Source organism: Poromitra crassiceps, assembly GCF_964638095.1.
Source record: "Poromitra crassiceps genome assembly, chromosome: 23".
NCBI lineage: Eukaryota > Metazoa > Chordata > Actinopteri > Beryciformes > Melamphaidae > Poromitra > Poromitra crassiceps.
The window spans coordinates 24,218,540-24,233,221 of NC_139639.1; the positions used below are offsets into that span (position 1 = coordinate 24,218,540).

Consider the following 14,682-nt stretch of genomic DNA (forward strand, 5'->3'; position numbering starts at 1 on the left):
ACGGCCGATAATCGGTGGATCCCTACTTTCAATCGATAAAATCAAAGTAATGAGAGTACAGAACACAATATTTTCCGTCATTTCATATTTAGCTAAGCTAAATCTGTGTATTTTTATTGTCAACTATTGCCGACGCTGAATTATAGATCACTACTGGAAAAAGTCATGAAGGTAGCCTGCATACTGTATACTCGACACCAATTACTGTCTGGGATCCATGGGACCACCCACATGGGGCAAGCAGTTCACCACATCTCCATGTTTGCTTCAGTTTACTTTCTAAACTGTGTGACCCACCCCCACGGGTCTGCAACACAAATTGGGTCCTGACCCATAGTTTTGGAAACACTGAACTAAGACAATTGGCAGTGACCTTGTTGAACCGTTCTTACACCCAATGCTGTTTAGATTTCGGTTCAGATCTGTTAGCAATGCTAGAATATGAACTTGATTACAACTCAGTGACATCACAAACTCAAGATGTGGTTCCTTTCTGATTTGAAATGGGTGGCATTCCCTTTTAAGGGCAAGATCCCTCCCAAATTATCCTTTCGTTCATGGCTTCTGCTACGCTGATGTCACACAACATCCACAAACATGCATAGAGGCACACACTCCCATCACTCATCATCACAATCAACATCAACATCAGTTTTATTTCTGCTCAGAGTTTCATCTACAACACAATTTCCAGCAACAAAACTGAACAGGCTATCGCTCATATGGACCCAAAACCATCACAAAACATAAATATAAAAAGGGGGGGTGCATAAGTTTTCACAAGAGTGAAAACGGTTACAGAGAATGGATGGAATGTAGAAAATATATTTTCACGAATTTTTTTTGTGTAATTTTTCTCCCTGTTTCTCATTCTTCTCGGCTTTTTACAAGCTATTCAGCTCTTGCAGTGTTTGGTCCAGGACTTGGTGCATTCCCAGACACTCCTCTTTTGCAGTTGATAGGTTTTCTGTAATAAAACAAATAGCAGATATAAAATACAGAGGAGAAATCAGTCGATTCACATGAGGTCTGTGAACTTCAGTGTAGACTAATTGGCCTTGTTATTGGCAGCACTTTGTTTTAAACATAGCAATACCAATCCTGTTCTTATTACTGAGGCATTTAGAATCAGTAAATTCAAATGACAGAAGACAAGGTAAAATAGAAATATCTTTATTGATCATAAAGAGTTTAAAGAAGCGTGGAGGAGCAAGTGGACAGGGAGGGAAAGAAAGGGCAGAGTGTTTCCAAACAATGGAGACAGAAAGACAGTGAAAGCATGGTGGGCTAAACACTTTAAGGTTTACAAGGTGTTCATATCAGTGAGGGCATGATCCAGCTCCTCGCTGATAGCCTTGTATTTCAGCTTCTGGGTGTACAGTTCGTCTGCAGGTCAGGCAGGGCAGAGGGGAAGCAGGTTCAGAGGAAAACGCAGAGTGGTACAGAGGAAAACCAGGGAAGGAGAGAGAGGAAGACATTTAAGGACAGTCAAAGTTTGAAAAAGAAGAAAAAAGTTGAGTAAAGAAACTGAAAAGAGTTGAAATGTTGAAAACAACTGGGCCGTACCTTCTAAGTCATCTATGGTCTTTTCCAGCTTGGCCACCGTCCTTTCTGCGAATTCAGCACGGGTCTCCGCCTTGGGAAAGACAATAGCCGTGTGTTAAGTGCACGATCATTTACGCACACAGCTTACCTTCCTTTGAAAATGGAGCTTGAGCAGACTTGCACCCACCTCTTTAAGCTTGTCATTCAGCACTTTGATCTCCTCCTCGTATTTGTCTTCTTTTTCAGAGTACTGCACAGAGACAGAAACCAAAATGATTCCATCACCAAAACACCACATCAACATGTGTGTTAGAGCGCCATTGCTTTATATTCATAAAGCAATAAAACCCACATAACACTGAGTTTACACACACGCAACACATCGTTATCCACCGTCTTTTTACAGCTCAATCGTTATGATATAAATGAATAGTAGCCTACATATTAGACTGAGGTTAATTGATGACGTTTGTCTCTTTTCAAGCTCATTTGATGTAAATGAATACTATTATGAAAATGTAACTGTTTTTGGTTGCATGCCTAGAATTCAGTGTTTAACCACCTTGTTGTTTAGCATTTAACCGCTGATAAATAGCAAATTAGTCAACATATATCACAGTCGCGGATTGATTCAAACCTCCGGACTGACTGGGGAAACGTGGGTGGGGGAACTGAATGAGAAACTCTTTCCCCTCCTTTAGTAGACATTCAAGGCGCCATTGAGCAAGGCACCCATAAGTGTGATGTGTCCAATTGCTAATACTTGCCTTGTCAGACTGAGCTTCTAGAGACTTCAGGTTGTTGGTGACATTCTTCAGCTCCTCCTCCATGTCACCACACTTACTGTATGAAAGGAGAAATAACATGTTTTTTAATTGATTATTGCGTCATATTGATTGATGTAAAAAAACAAACACACATTTTCAAATAATATTCGTACCATACCTCATTTGATCTGTTTTTTTTAAGTAAAACTTGCTTGTCATCATCAATTTAGACAGCAGGAATATGTCACAATATCAAAATATCTTCATATCATCACGATATGAATCAGATACCACTGAAAGCCGATAAACGATAACAATTGAATTATTGCCCGGCCCTACTGTATTACCTGAAGTTGTTTAGGTTTCAAATTATATAGCAAATGATACAAATGAGACAAAGACGAAAGATTGAGGAATATGAAATATACTACAAATCAGGGCCGCTGCTGGCCATTTGGGTGCCCTAAGCGTAATTGTTTTGTGGTGCCCCCCCTGCAAAACTTTCAATAACTGTCAAACGAAAGACTGCAAAATCATTAATTATGAACGATACTAGTGTATCTCACATTACATTACATGTGGCAAACAAACAATTGTTAGAATTACTGTACATGTCAGCAAACAAGCGATTGTTAAACTGTACATGCAAGCAGGGGCGGACTGGGATCATAATTCAGGCCGGGCATTAGATACCAAGCAGGCCAGGCCGATACGGGCCGACGTGCGTGCCGGCGTCCGAAGGGCGGCGGTGAAAAATTTGGGCTGTTTGAAGCCCAATTTGGGCCGTTTGAAGCCCAATTTGGGCCATTTGAAGCCAGATTTGGGCTGTTTGAAGCCAGATTTGGGCCGTTTGAAGCCCGATTTGGGTCGTTTGAAGCCCGATTTGGGCCAGTTGAAGCCAGATTTGGGCCGGTTGAAGCCCAATTTGGGCCGTTTGAAGCCCAATTCGGGCCGAGTCCAATTTTACAATGAGATGCACCCACTTTAACCCTGAATAAAGTAATAAAACCACTAGTAAACCAGTAGGCGGCGCCTGGCCTGCTGTTCAGTGAGTGGCCTGACTGAGGGCACAAAAAAAAAAAAATTTGGTGCCCTCAGTCACATGATGCCCTACGCAGTCTGCGTACTCTGCGTATAGGGTGCGGCGGCCCTGCTACAAATCAATCCATAATAAGCTCATTTGTCATTGTAGTAACATCTTACGAACACACATAGACACACTGTTCAATGTATTTGTGCTTACAGTTCTGAAATTTCCGCCCTCTCCTCTGCTCTCTCCAGATCACCCTCCAGGATCACCAGTTTACGGGCAACCTGACACAGGAGAAACAGGTACATAAGTGACAGACCCAAAACACATCGGCTTTTCCACTCATCTTTTTTTTCAATTCCTCCTGCTGCCCCGTTGTTCCACCCCCTCACCCCAGTTCTCCCCCAGTTACCCTCCCCCTGAACAGGCAGCCCGACTGACCAGAGAAGGCACTAGTGCAGCGACCAGGACACATACCCTTAATCCGGCTGCTCACTTACCCCCGCAGACATGGCCAATTGTGCCTGTATGGACCCCTGACCAAGCCAGAGCTAACACGGGGCTTGAACCTGTGACCCTCGTGTTGGTAGGCAGGGAATCTACCGCGGCACTACCCAAGAAACACCCTCATTCATCTGAGTTGTGCTGCTGGTACCTCTTCATATTTGCGGTCAGCCTCCTCAGCGATGTGTTTGGCCTCTTTGAGTTGCATCTCCTGAATCTCCATCTTCTCCTCGTCTTTCATCGCTCTGTTCTCGATCACCTTCATGCCTCTGATGTAAGATACACAGTGTTAGCCTGTAGCTCAACCGTATCACCTGCAGAAGATGCTGCATCCATGAGCCAAATACAGACGATGACAAGAAAAGAGGCGATGAGATCGAATTTCTCAACATTTATTACATCAACGTGAGACAGCATCTCAAATACTGTACTTATATTGCTTATCATGTTTGGGCTCAGTTCACTTTCCATTCAAATTACAAATTGAAACTGAAATTCACTTATAGAAGTTATATCTTATAGCTACCCAGCTTTCTTTACATATTTACCACTTTAGCATTTATGTTTTTAGTTTTGTATATGTTTTTTTTCCTTTTGTCCCTTTATGTATCGGCCTGCATTATATTATTGGTTTTGGTTGTCTTTATTTTAGTTTTGTTGTCTTTACATAATGTTTTTTTCTTCCTCTTAATATGTGCACTAAACCAATGATAGATCCTTCACTCTAAATAATTTATAGACATAATAACCTATTTAGGACAATCTCTTTTTCTTTTTTTTATTTGGAAGAAAATGAACTTGACTGATTTGAATTGAACCCAACCATTTTGCTTGTATTGCTAAATATGATACAAACTCTTACACAGCCAGTGTTTTGGTGTTAATATGTGTTGACTTTTCTGTGATAGTTATTCAGAGTTGACTGGGGAGTTGTTTGTCTACTCATAGATCTGATATGGCTCTAGTCTGGGGTGATTACCAAAAGTGTTAGTTAGTTAGGTGTTAAATGAACTGTAAGTGGTGTATACTCACAGTACATAAACAGTGGGAAAATGTTGATTCTTAACACCCCACAGTTAAAACACCACTGAGGATTTGGCTGTGCAGTGAGCCCAGCATTACCTCTCACCAGAGACGTATAATAGAAGAGTTGTGACATCTCCATTCACTCCAATGGAGCAGTTTTTTTTTTACCTCCAAAACGTTCCCGGAAGTAAGGTTCTGGATTAAGAAGCACTGTCAAATTGCAGCAAAATGGACCATTTGTGATGTACTTTGAAAGGGTCAAATGTTTAAAGAATCAAATTGTATATTATCAACTTTATTTTATGCATTCAAATGTAGCACAAGACCCCTTCCTGGCTATTCATTGGCTACATGAATCACGCATTTTGGACCTCCGCTGGCACCACTCTCTTACTAGATTGCTCTGCCTCTCACCTTTCACTCTCGTCTGCAGCCTTCTCAGCCTCCTCCAGTTTCTGCAGCGCTGTGGCCAGCCGCTCCTGGGCCCGGTCCAACTCCTCTTCCACCAGCTGGATCCTGCGGTTCAAAGATGCCACATCGCCCTCAGCCTATAGGAGCACAGGGAGAGGTCAGGGGTCTGCCAGGAAATGGGCTCTTGTTGCCACAAGATGAAGGACCACTACCTAGGAGGGCCAAAGCCAAACAGATCGTTGATCTCAAATACGTTCTCTCTTTTTTTGCTCTATTTATGGTTAGGTTGTGAGTAAGGTTAGGGTTTGATGTTCTCAATTTAAGTGTAATCAATTTTATTTGGTGAAAAAAATCATGATGAGTTCCAACACTACCTGCAAAAAAGAGCACCATCACCTTATATGAGCAACGTTTCCTTCATATTTAACTCTCGCTGACAACTAGGGCTGGATGATAATTCAATATTATCATTTATCGTCTTTCAGTGGGATTATATCGTGATGTTATGAAGATATATTGTGACACACATTTATGCTGTCTAAATTGATGGTGACAAGCACATTATAATAAAAACTGATCAAATCAGGTAGGAATATTATTTGAATATTTCAGTTTAGTTTGACATCACACCAAACATTACCATTCGGTACAATGAGATGAACATTAATTTGATTATTTAACGTGATTTTCCATACATGAACCATATTGTGATATATATTCACCAGATATATAATCACCAGATGCCCCACGATATGATATTATCATGATACTTAAGTCACAATATGATAGTATTGCAATATTGTGATGTGCTAGTATTGCGATATATTGTGATTACCTTTTTTCAACTGCAAATTATGTCCCCAAAGGAAATACCTTTGTCAACATCAGTTTGATCGAATGAGATAATTTTTCCAGTCAGTTCATCTCACTTCAATCATTTTTATTGCAGCAAAATGGGATTGTCAAGCAGACAGACTGACCAACACTGTCATAAAAGCCTGTCATAAATGTTGCATGCACTTGACAATTTGTATCATAAAATATCACGATACTATGCTGTATCGATCCCCCCATCCCTAATATATATATATATTGGTACAGTATTGAGAAAAATCCTTATGATTATTGTGATATTGATTTCAACCATATCATCCATCCAGCCCTGCTGTCAACAAATAACTTTTGACTTTGAACAGACGGTCGTGTAAAATTTACTGATCCAGAGTAACGAAATGACTGACCAAGTTTCAACCCTGATAGACTCTAAAGGTGCTACAGCTGTTCTAAGTATGTAAAGTAAACAGACTGGCTGACAGATTGTTACTTCTCAGTCTGTTTCCTGTGGGACTGATAGCACAGATAACGATAGTCTGCTCCCTCTTCCTGTGTAGGCCGAAGAGCAGGGAGGATGAGAGCTGACTTTTTGTCAAATGTTCATTCAAAAGACTCTTTGAGGGAAAAACAACCAAGTCTAATCCAAGTCAAGACTGACCAAAGATAAATAAACCCACTTCGAATGTGATAAGCCAGATGTCGAAAACAGCTGTGCAAATGATTAATGTAGGCTATTCCCATAATGAGTAGGCCAAATAGGCCTGACCATCCCAGTGTATTTACTATCAATGGTATTCAGCAGAGTCAAACAATATTTAATTTGGATACTCTTGAGGGCGCTATAGCCTAGATATGACAGGTTACTATAGATGTATTATAGTAATCCTATGAAACATGCAGAAGGATCTGTCTGTAGCCTATACCGTTAGAATATTATAGGAATGTTGATGATGCAGGTATTAAAAAACAAATAAATCCCATAGCCTAAACCCTAACGTTACCATTGAGACACACTTCAAGTGCGCATAGGAATATTATAAGAAGATTAGTGACTTCCCGAGCTAGTTTACCTGTCCAGCCGGAATTGGCATAAATCGGGGTTATTGGTTTCACCCACAAAAACGCATTGGTAAGTGCGTGTCAACTAGACCAGCGGTTTAAAACGCAACTCAAATCAGATGAATGTTGAATAATCTCACTTTTTCGCGCAGTTCCACTTCACTGTCCAACTCCCTTTGTATTGCCAATGCGCGATCCTCCGCATCATCCGCCTGCTGCTGGAGGGCCTGGATTTTCTTCTTCACCCCCTCCATAATAATCTCCGAGGTTAGTTTTAGTAGAACAACCAAAAGGTAAAAGGAGCCGACTGCTAGTGTAGATTCTGTCTCGCTATGTCCAAACTTTATAGTCTAGATTAGGAGATTAGCGCAAAAGTTGCAGCCTACTTTAGAGGAAAACTTCGTTAGGCAGGAAATCAGGGAGCAGGCAGCGGTGGGATGGGAAAAAAGGGCTGGGAGTTTTCAGGAAATTTATGGCCACAATCCTCCAATCCTGCTGGAAGCTTGACTCATGACATCACAGGGTGAGGAGGGAGGAAGACTAGCCCTTTTTTCTTTTCCTCCGCAAAAGAGGTGTGTCTGTCTCTCTCTCTCTCTCTGTGTGTGTGTGTGTGTGTGTGTGTGTGTGTGTGTGTGTGTGTGTGTGTGTGTGTGTGTGTGTGTGTGTGTGTGTGTGTGTGTCTGTGTGTCTGTGCGTGTGTGCGTGTGTGTGTGTGTGTGTGTGTGATGGGTTTGACTACCATTGTGGACTTATATGGCAAGTTGTGTTGCTTAGGCTGCATTTTTCTGCTCTGATTGGAGAGATAGACAGTGGGAGAGAGAGAGAGAGAGAGAGTGTGTGTGTGTATAGTCACATCTGAATCATAGCCTATCTAATCTGAATCATAAGATATACGATTGTGTGAGAAAGTGTGAGAGAGGCTTGTACACTGACTTTTACAAATAAAATAACAAATACAATGTCCAAAGATCTACTCTTTCAGAAGTGTGTGTGTGTGTGTGTGTGTGTGTGTGTGTGTGTGTGTGTGTGTGTGTGTGTGTGTGTGTGTGTGTCATTTCAGGGATACATTTCTGACTTAAGACCAGTTAATTGGGGACAGCTTGTCCAATTGGGGACCAAGGATGTGTCCCCAAGGTTTAGGGTTCGGCAAGTATGGTCAGGGTTGGGGTAAATCCTGGGAATTAAAGTCTATGTAATGTCCGAAAAATTGACCATGATCTGGTGTGTGTGTGTGGGGTGTGTGTGTGTGCGTGTGTGTGTGTGTGTGTGTGTGTGTGTGTGTGTGTGTGTGTGTGTGTGTGTGTGTGTGTGTGTGTGTGTGTGTGTGTGTGTGTGAGTGCGTGCATGCGTGTGTGTCTTTAACAAGGGTTATTGACCCTGCAGCGGTTGGAATGTAAATTGATTTGCTTGTTGCATACATGACCTGCAGCCATTGGGTGGCGACACATTCCTTCAGGCTCCCTTTCCCCCCCCTCCTCCTCCTCCACCTCCTCCTCTTCCTCACTTCCCTGAGTAGGTTTCGGTTTGTAGTGTCTTTCCATCTGTGTTTATCTATCAAAACACTTTTTGCTCTGCTTTTTTTCAAGCTATAAGGTTGTGACCAGATTTTTTTATCCAACTTGACTGTTTACACACAAGTAGTCAAAAGAGAGAAGAGGGTGTACCAGACATGACTGCTAAACACGTACCGGGATCTGATCGGGTCATCTGAGACGGAAATCATTTGTAATCTGACCCTTGAGCTTAGAGACCTTCTTATCTCACCGGCTTTCGCTAGGACTAGTTTCTGTGTTTACTATATTCTCAAATTCTCCCTCAAAGTAAACTAAACCAAGTCTGCTCCTGTCTGTATCCTTTACAAAGATTGATCTGCACTGAATGTTTCCTATTCAATAAATAAACATTGACTGAAATCTGCCAAATTTTGCCTTCTTTGAGCCACATTTGAGCCCAGCGTGACTGCCTCTCGCATGAACCCAATACATTAAGGTGCTCTATCACTCAGCACTGTTACACCGACAAGGTATGTACTGTAAGAGCAAACAGAGGAGATTGTAATATATCCCAGTGGAAAAGGCCAGAGCATTGATTTCATTAGACACTGCAGTATGGGGTTCTCTGTTTGCTTAAGCTGCATTCCTGGGATTCCTGGTCGGCTACAGGCCGGCCAAGTTTTGTCTGTGCTTGAGAAATAGCTCTGTTACCGACTCTGTGAGCCACCAACAACTCAGCCATACTCAGCAATGAGTGGCTGATGAAGACATGTTAGTCATGTCTGAAGGATGTGTTTGTGATGTCTTTAACATCATAGGTAATGCTGCGTTGTGGTTGATCATAGGTGTAGAGCTGCGGCTTGAAAGTGACTGTAACTTAGATGTAAATAGTTCTCACACTGGGTGTCTGTGTTTTATGTAAATATAGAGCTCAGGGCGGTTTGCCGTTCTTATCCAATCTACCAGCAACCCCAGACAGAAGGGTCATCTTGATTGTTTTGTCATGTTGATTTTTTTGTTTGTTTGTTTGTTTTGGGATTGAGTTGATTTCACTTTGTTATTTACCAGTAAGCTGCGTCTTCTTTCTGTGCTTTTATATCATTATTGTCTGAATATCGCTGTTTTTGTCACTCCTCTTCTATGTTCCATCACTGTGCAACTAAACTAAACTAAATTTCCTTTGTGGGAGTGTATATGCAATAAAAACCAAAGTCCAAATGATTATTAATTTAAATTCTTTTTTCTTCTTCTTCTTTAAGCACATTTTGATGGAATAGACCTCCTGTTTGCACATCTTGATTGTGTCTTCATAGTTAAATCTGTCCACCCTCCTGTATGGAGCGATGTGTAACTCAGTCCATCTGAGAGAGGGGATATTGATACTTTATAAGACCGAACCCCAGAACTTGTGGTGTTCCACTATAATGTGGGTAATGTGTTTCAGATGGCTCCTCAGGAGCCTTGTGGGGAACTCACATCTGCGGCCTTTTTCTCCGACAGTTCCAGTTTCTCCTGAGCATCCTTCAGGGCCTCCGAGTACTTGTCCAGCTCATCCTCAGTTCCTTTCAGCTTCTTAGCCATAGCCAGCAGCTCATCCTCCAGCTGAAAAGAAGGCAAACACAATAGAGTCAGGAAGAATCCAGTAAAAGATGCCTGATGTTAGGTATGCAGTAATTGTAAGTATGCATCAATTAAATACTGTAACACATCATTCAGCTTTGTTTTTGAGGAAAGTCCAAAACTGCAATATCCACAGTTTTTGTGAATACGTTTGTTATTTTCCAGGCAGGAGATGATCAGTCTGGGTATAATCAAGTGTAGGATAGTGGGGATGCTCATGCCTCTATCTATCTGAAATCGGGATATTGTGTGATATGTGATATTGTGTGTTGCATGGCTTCAGGATCTGCTCTACTTCCTCAAACCAGTGATGTCACTGGTTGGTTCGAGGAAGTAAAGAAGATCTTCAAGCTGTGCCGACTCACATGGCTGTTATTCGAGCTACAGATTGTATTTACTATATATGTTTTTGCCCACATCCATGGACAGTCGGTGGAGAGCCTTAACGAGCCTTAACGAGCCATACCAGTTGGCAGGGGCGGAGTTTCTGCCGGCAGATGAACAGGGAGCTCTTGGTGCAGGGCAACATGGAGGGAAGGTAAACAATTGTTCATCTGCATATTCTGTACTACCAATTTTGTGATGATACAAAGCTGGTTGAAAAGTGACATATTTCTCCTATTTTTAGCTGTTTAAAACGTGTCAAGGTTATGAATTCTGTTGCAAAAAATTAATCAAATCCAGCCTCTGTGGGACTTCTCTATTTGCTCTGTCTCTCCTCATTAACTATGCTTTGTTTTGAGGGGGTGCAACCTCTGATGAGATGATCTGTTAGGATAGATCCATCTTTGGTGCAGTTGATTGTTTTCTGGACATTTTTCCAGCTTGGTTTGGTCTTCAGCATCCAGTTGACGGGGGCGATGCTGTAAGTGGGCAACTGAAACGGGTGCTACTTTGTGAGGTCACAAAGTTACAGGAGTCAAAACAGCTAGTTTAGAGGCATTTCTCCCTTATTTGGCTGATGTGGATTTATTTGAGGACCGTGTGTTTACTTCCATGATGTTTATATAGCACGCCCACTCCTTTATAATCAAAGAGGCGAGAGAAATCATCTTTTACACAACATGGGACCTTTGAAAAATACAAACCCAGATTTCTCCTTGTTGTGATTGGATTCGTAATTTCTGTGTAATGTAGGCTATATTGATATTGAGCCTGATGTAGTTAGTGCAGTATATTTTCAGTGCCGTCTGTCAGCCTGACCATGCTCTGATGGCCTTCCCATCAGAGCCAGGAACAGCAAAGAAAGCATCACTTAACACTTGGCTTGAAATCCCTGCCATGCAAACAAACCAAAGAGCTCTGCGTAATGTTCTAGGATTTCATGCCGACTGCCTCTTGATATTCGCTGCTGGCTGCATGTGTGCAGTGCAAAGAGACAGCTGTCAGTCCTTGCGTTCTCGGCACTCTTCCACTTGCTTCAGTGTAGGCTATATATCCCGGCTTTGTCCGCGCCTCACCAACTCCCTGCTCGCTGGCATTCCAGTCGTATCACCACGATGACACCGCCTCCCTCTGCGCGTTAATTACCTTTATTTAGACGGCTCGTATATCCTATTACATCTGTGGATTCTGCTCTGCTTGTATCAAGTGGTACAAATTCACTATCATTAAGTCCTTGAAATATCAAGTTGTGTCAAGTTCAGCGGGTTCAAAGAGCATGGTGCAGGTTAAAAAAAAATCTGAATTTACATTTTGGGCTCGTGATTACAACGGAAATACCCCAAAAAGATAAAAAATATATAAAAATAAATCACAGGCCCCCAGGAAATAAATATGGAAGAAAAGGTGGCATTCTATAAATGGGCGTGTGACATAACAGTAGGAGTGACATCACAAGCGGAGAATGTTCTGCTGGGGCTGACACAGGGATGTAAAGTCATGGAGAGTGAAAAAAGGTGACAAATACCAGGGCAGACATAAAACCACTGATAAACCCTCATATTTTGGGCTGAAAAATGTGACTGTCACCTAATAGTGACTAGTTCGCATCCCTGTGACATCACTACAGGGAGTTCCATGAAATGGAACAGTGCCCCCTGTTGGTTACAAAAACTAGTCTAAGAATCCCTCCAAATCCCATTGCTAATATACCCTTTCCACATATTAATGCAATGTGGTCTCCGACCTGCACGATGCTCTTTAAAGCCCTGCAGTACTAAATATGGGCATGTGGACGTTTGATGCCAATTAAGCACCGAGGTTCTCTTCTGGTATGTTGCAGACTCATAAGGATGCTGGGTAAGCAGGAGCCCAGAGCCCTGTAACTCCCACTGAAGTGAGGATCAGAGCAACAGCTGCCATAGTTGGATTTGTATTCCTGCAGCACCGCTCCTGGTCAGTTTAAATAATCCCTCTGGCCCGCCATGTGTAATATGTCTACCAGTCGCCAGCCTGCCTTTCTGTGTGCTCGTCCCTGTGGGCATCCTCCACCTTCCCCTGCCCAGCAGAACACCAGGCCCTGGGGTCCAGTACCAGCTGCTGTCTGTATTTCTGGTTGCAGCATTTGGTGCTTTGGGAAATACTTGACATTATGGGTTGGGTCCTCCCAACAGATTGTACTTTTTTTTTATACTGCACAATTACTAATTATTATTCAAGTGGGGAAACTCCAACATTAACATTAACATATTCATGTGGTATGTAAATAGCAAGTTAATTACATTTCTTTTCACACAAAAATAATCTTAATTTTAATTTCATCGTGTAGGGTTGATCTGGTCATTGGGACAAATAAGGCTAGAGGATAAAAGATAAAATAAACAAATGGCAGAAAACTATTCTCAAGTTTGTGCAAAAGGAAGCGACTAGACGTAACACTACTTTTGATGTCTTTTGCCACTCCAGTTTCAATAATATCAGAGTTATACATGAGCATTTTAGTCTTTATCTTCAAGTTTGACCGTTATATCCGTTGCATCCATCCTGCATCCTACATTCCCGTTAAAACCCACCAGCCACATCTCACCAGCTTGCATTTATCCTCCGCCGCCTTCTTGTCAGACTCAGCCTGCTCCGCCCGGTCGATGGCGTTCTCCTTGTCCAACTTGAGCATCTGCATCTTCTTCTTGATGGCTTCCATGGTGGCGGTTGGCTTTCAGCGACTCAAAGGCTTCAGAAGGGAGGAAAGCTACTGCAGATGTTACAGTGGGAGACCCTCAGCTTCCCTCACGAGATCCCGAGGTTGAGAGAGCAGGCAGCAGATGCAGAGAGGAGGAGAGAGCAAAGAGCGAGTGAGCCAGGGAGCCAGGGAGGGAGAGAGGAGGATGCAAACTGAGACTGGTTGGGGCTCTATGTGATTTAAACTTGACTGGAGGTTTGGACGGCCCCAGTCCCTAGTGACAGCCCTTTCCCACCGTTTACCCCTTCCGCCACTCCCTGCCTTGGCTACCCCTCCATCGCACTGTGCCCCCCTCCCTAATCTAAACTTCAGCTCCCTCTCGGAGGAATGGCCTGGTGTAGACATTTTGGCAATATCCAGCCCATCTCCGTATTTGGATTGTGGTCTCTCCAACCGGTCTCTCTTGCTCTTTGAAATAACAGATAGGAAGAGGGAGAAAGGCCCAAAAGCTCAAGACATCAAAGGGACATTGTTCATATTAACAGAGTAGTAATATGAGTTCCTGAATGTTAATTTTTTTCCCTCCTTTTGGGCTGCATATCTATACGCCTGTGCTCTGGCTGAGGAATGTTCAAATTGATGTTAATACCAGAGTTGGTTAGGAAGGACATAGTTCTCATTCTACCACTGAATGAAAAAGGGCTGTATGGAAAATGATCCAGCCAAAGAAAATTAGGGGAAAGAACCGACTGCATATTCTCTAGGCTAGGAGGCAGCTTTTACAGTCGAGCTACAAAGACACAAACTACAGCTCCTCGGCAATTAAGATCTTCTTTAATTACTATTGGTTTGACAAACCTTTATTTAGATGTGTTTTCTGTCATCGCTAAAGCGTGCAATATAATAATCATTGTTGATTGAGGGGTACAATACGTGCACTGTTGAGATGTTTTCCAGGAAATGACTTTAGAGTTTATGAGATGTTAAGAAGACATGGGGACATGCCATGGCACTGAGACCAGACACTGAAGTTTAGGGTTATAAGTTTTGTTTATTTGCACATATGAATCAGAAACCAAATGACAACAAAAGCTCAATAAGGAGAATTGTAGAAAAGCAAAATGCGTAAACAAGATAGAATGAAAGAATTTTATTGCATTTATAATGATGTTTTATTAGAATTCTGACTATTCCCGGAGCAATCAGTGAAAGTGAAACTGTGCTAGAGAGTGGGACGAAGTGTGTGTGTGTGTGTGTGTGTGTGTGTGTGTGTGTGTGTGTGTGTGTGTGTGTGTGTGTGTGTGTGTGTGTGTGTGCCAGTGGGCCTGTTTG

The 14,682-nt window shown here is 42.3% G+C and overlaps 1 protein-coding gene across 4 annotated transcripts; it reads right to left on the reverse strand.

Moving 5' to 3' along the window:
• Positions 1-636: 636 nt before the first annotated feature.
• Positions 637-13,628, reverse strand: LOC310796957 (tropomyosin alpha-4 chain-like). Of its 4 annotated transcripts, none has more exons than XM_083659212.1 (9): positions 13,258-13,626; positions 10,146-10,271; positions 5,287-5,420; positions 3,998-4,115; positions 3,556-3,626; positions 2,313-2,388; positions 1,733-1,795; positions 1,567-1,636; positions 637-967 (listed from the first exon to the last, which is right to left on the reverse strand). In XM_083659212.1, the coding sequence occupies exons 1-9, from the start codon at positions 13,369-13,371 to the stop codon at positions 885-887; spliced, it is 855 nt and encodes a 284-aa protein (XP_083515338.1). In that variant the 5' UTR covers positions 13,372-13,626; the 3' UTR covers positions 637-884. The 4 variants fall into 4 exon arrangements, with proteins under 4 accessions (XP_083515338.1, XP_083515339.1, XP_083515337.1 ...); XM_083659211.1 differs by lacking the exon at positions 637-967 and adding an exon at positions 1,158-1,386 and having other exon boundaries at positions 13,258-13,628; XM_083659213.1 differs by lacking the exons at positions 10,146-10,271; positions 13,258-13,626 and adding an exon at positions 7,317-7,611.
• Positions 13,629-14,682: the final 1,054 nt, after the last annotated feature.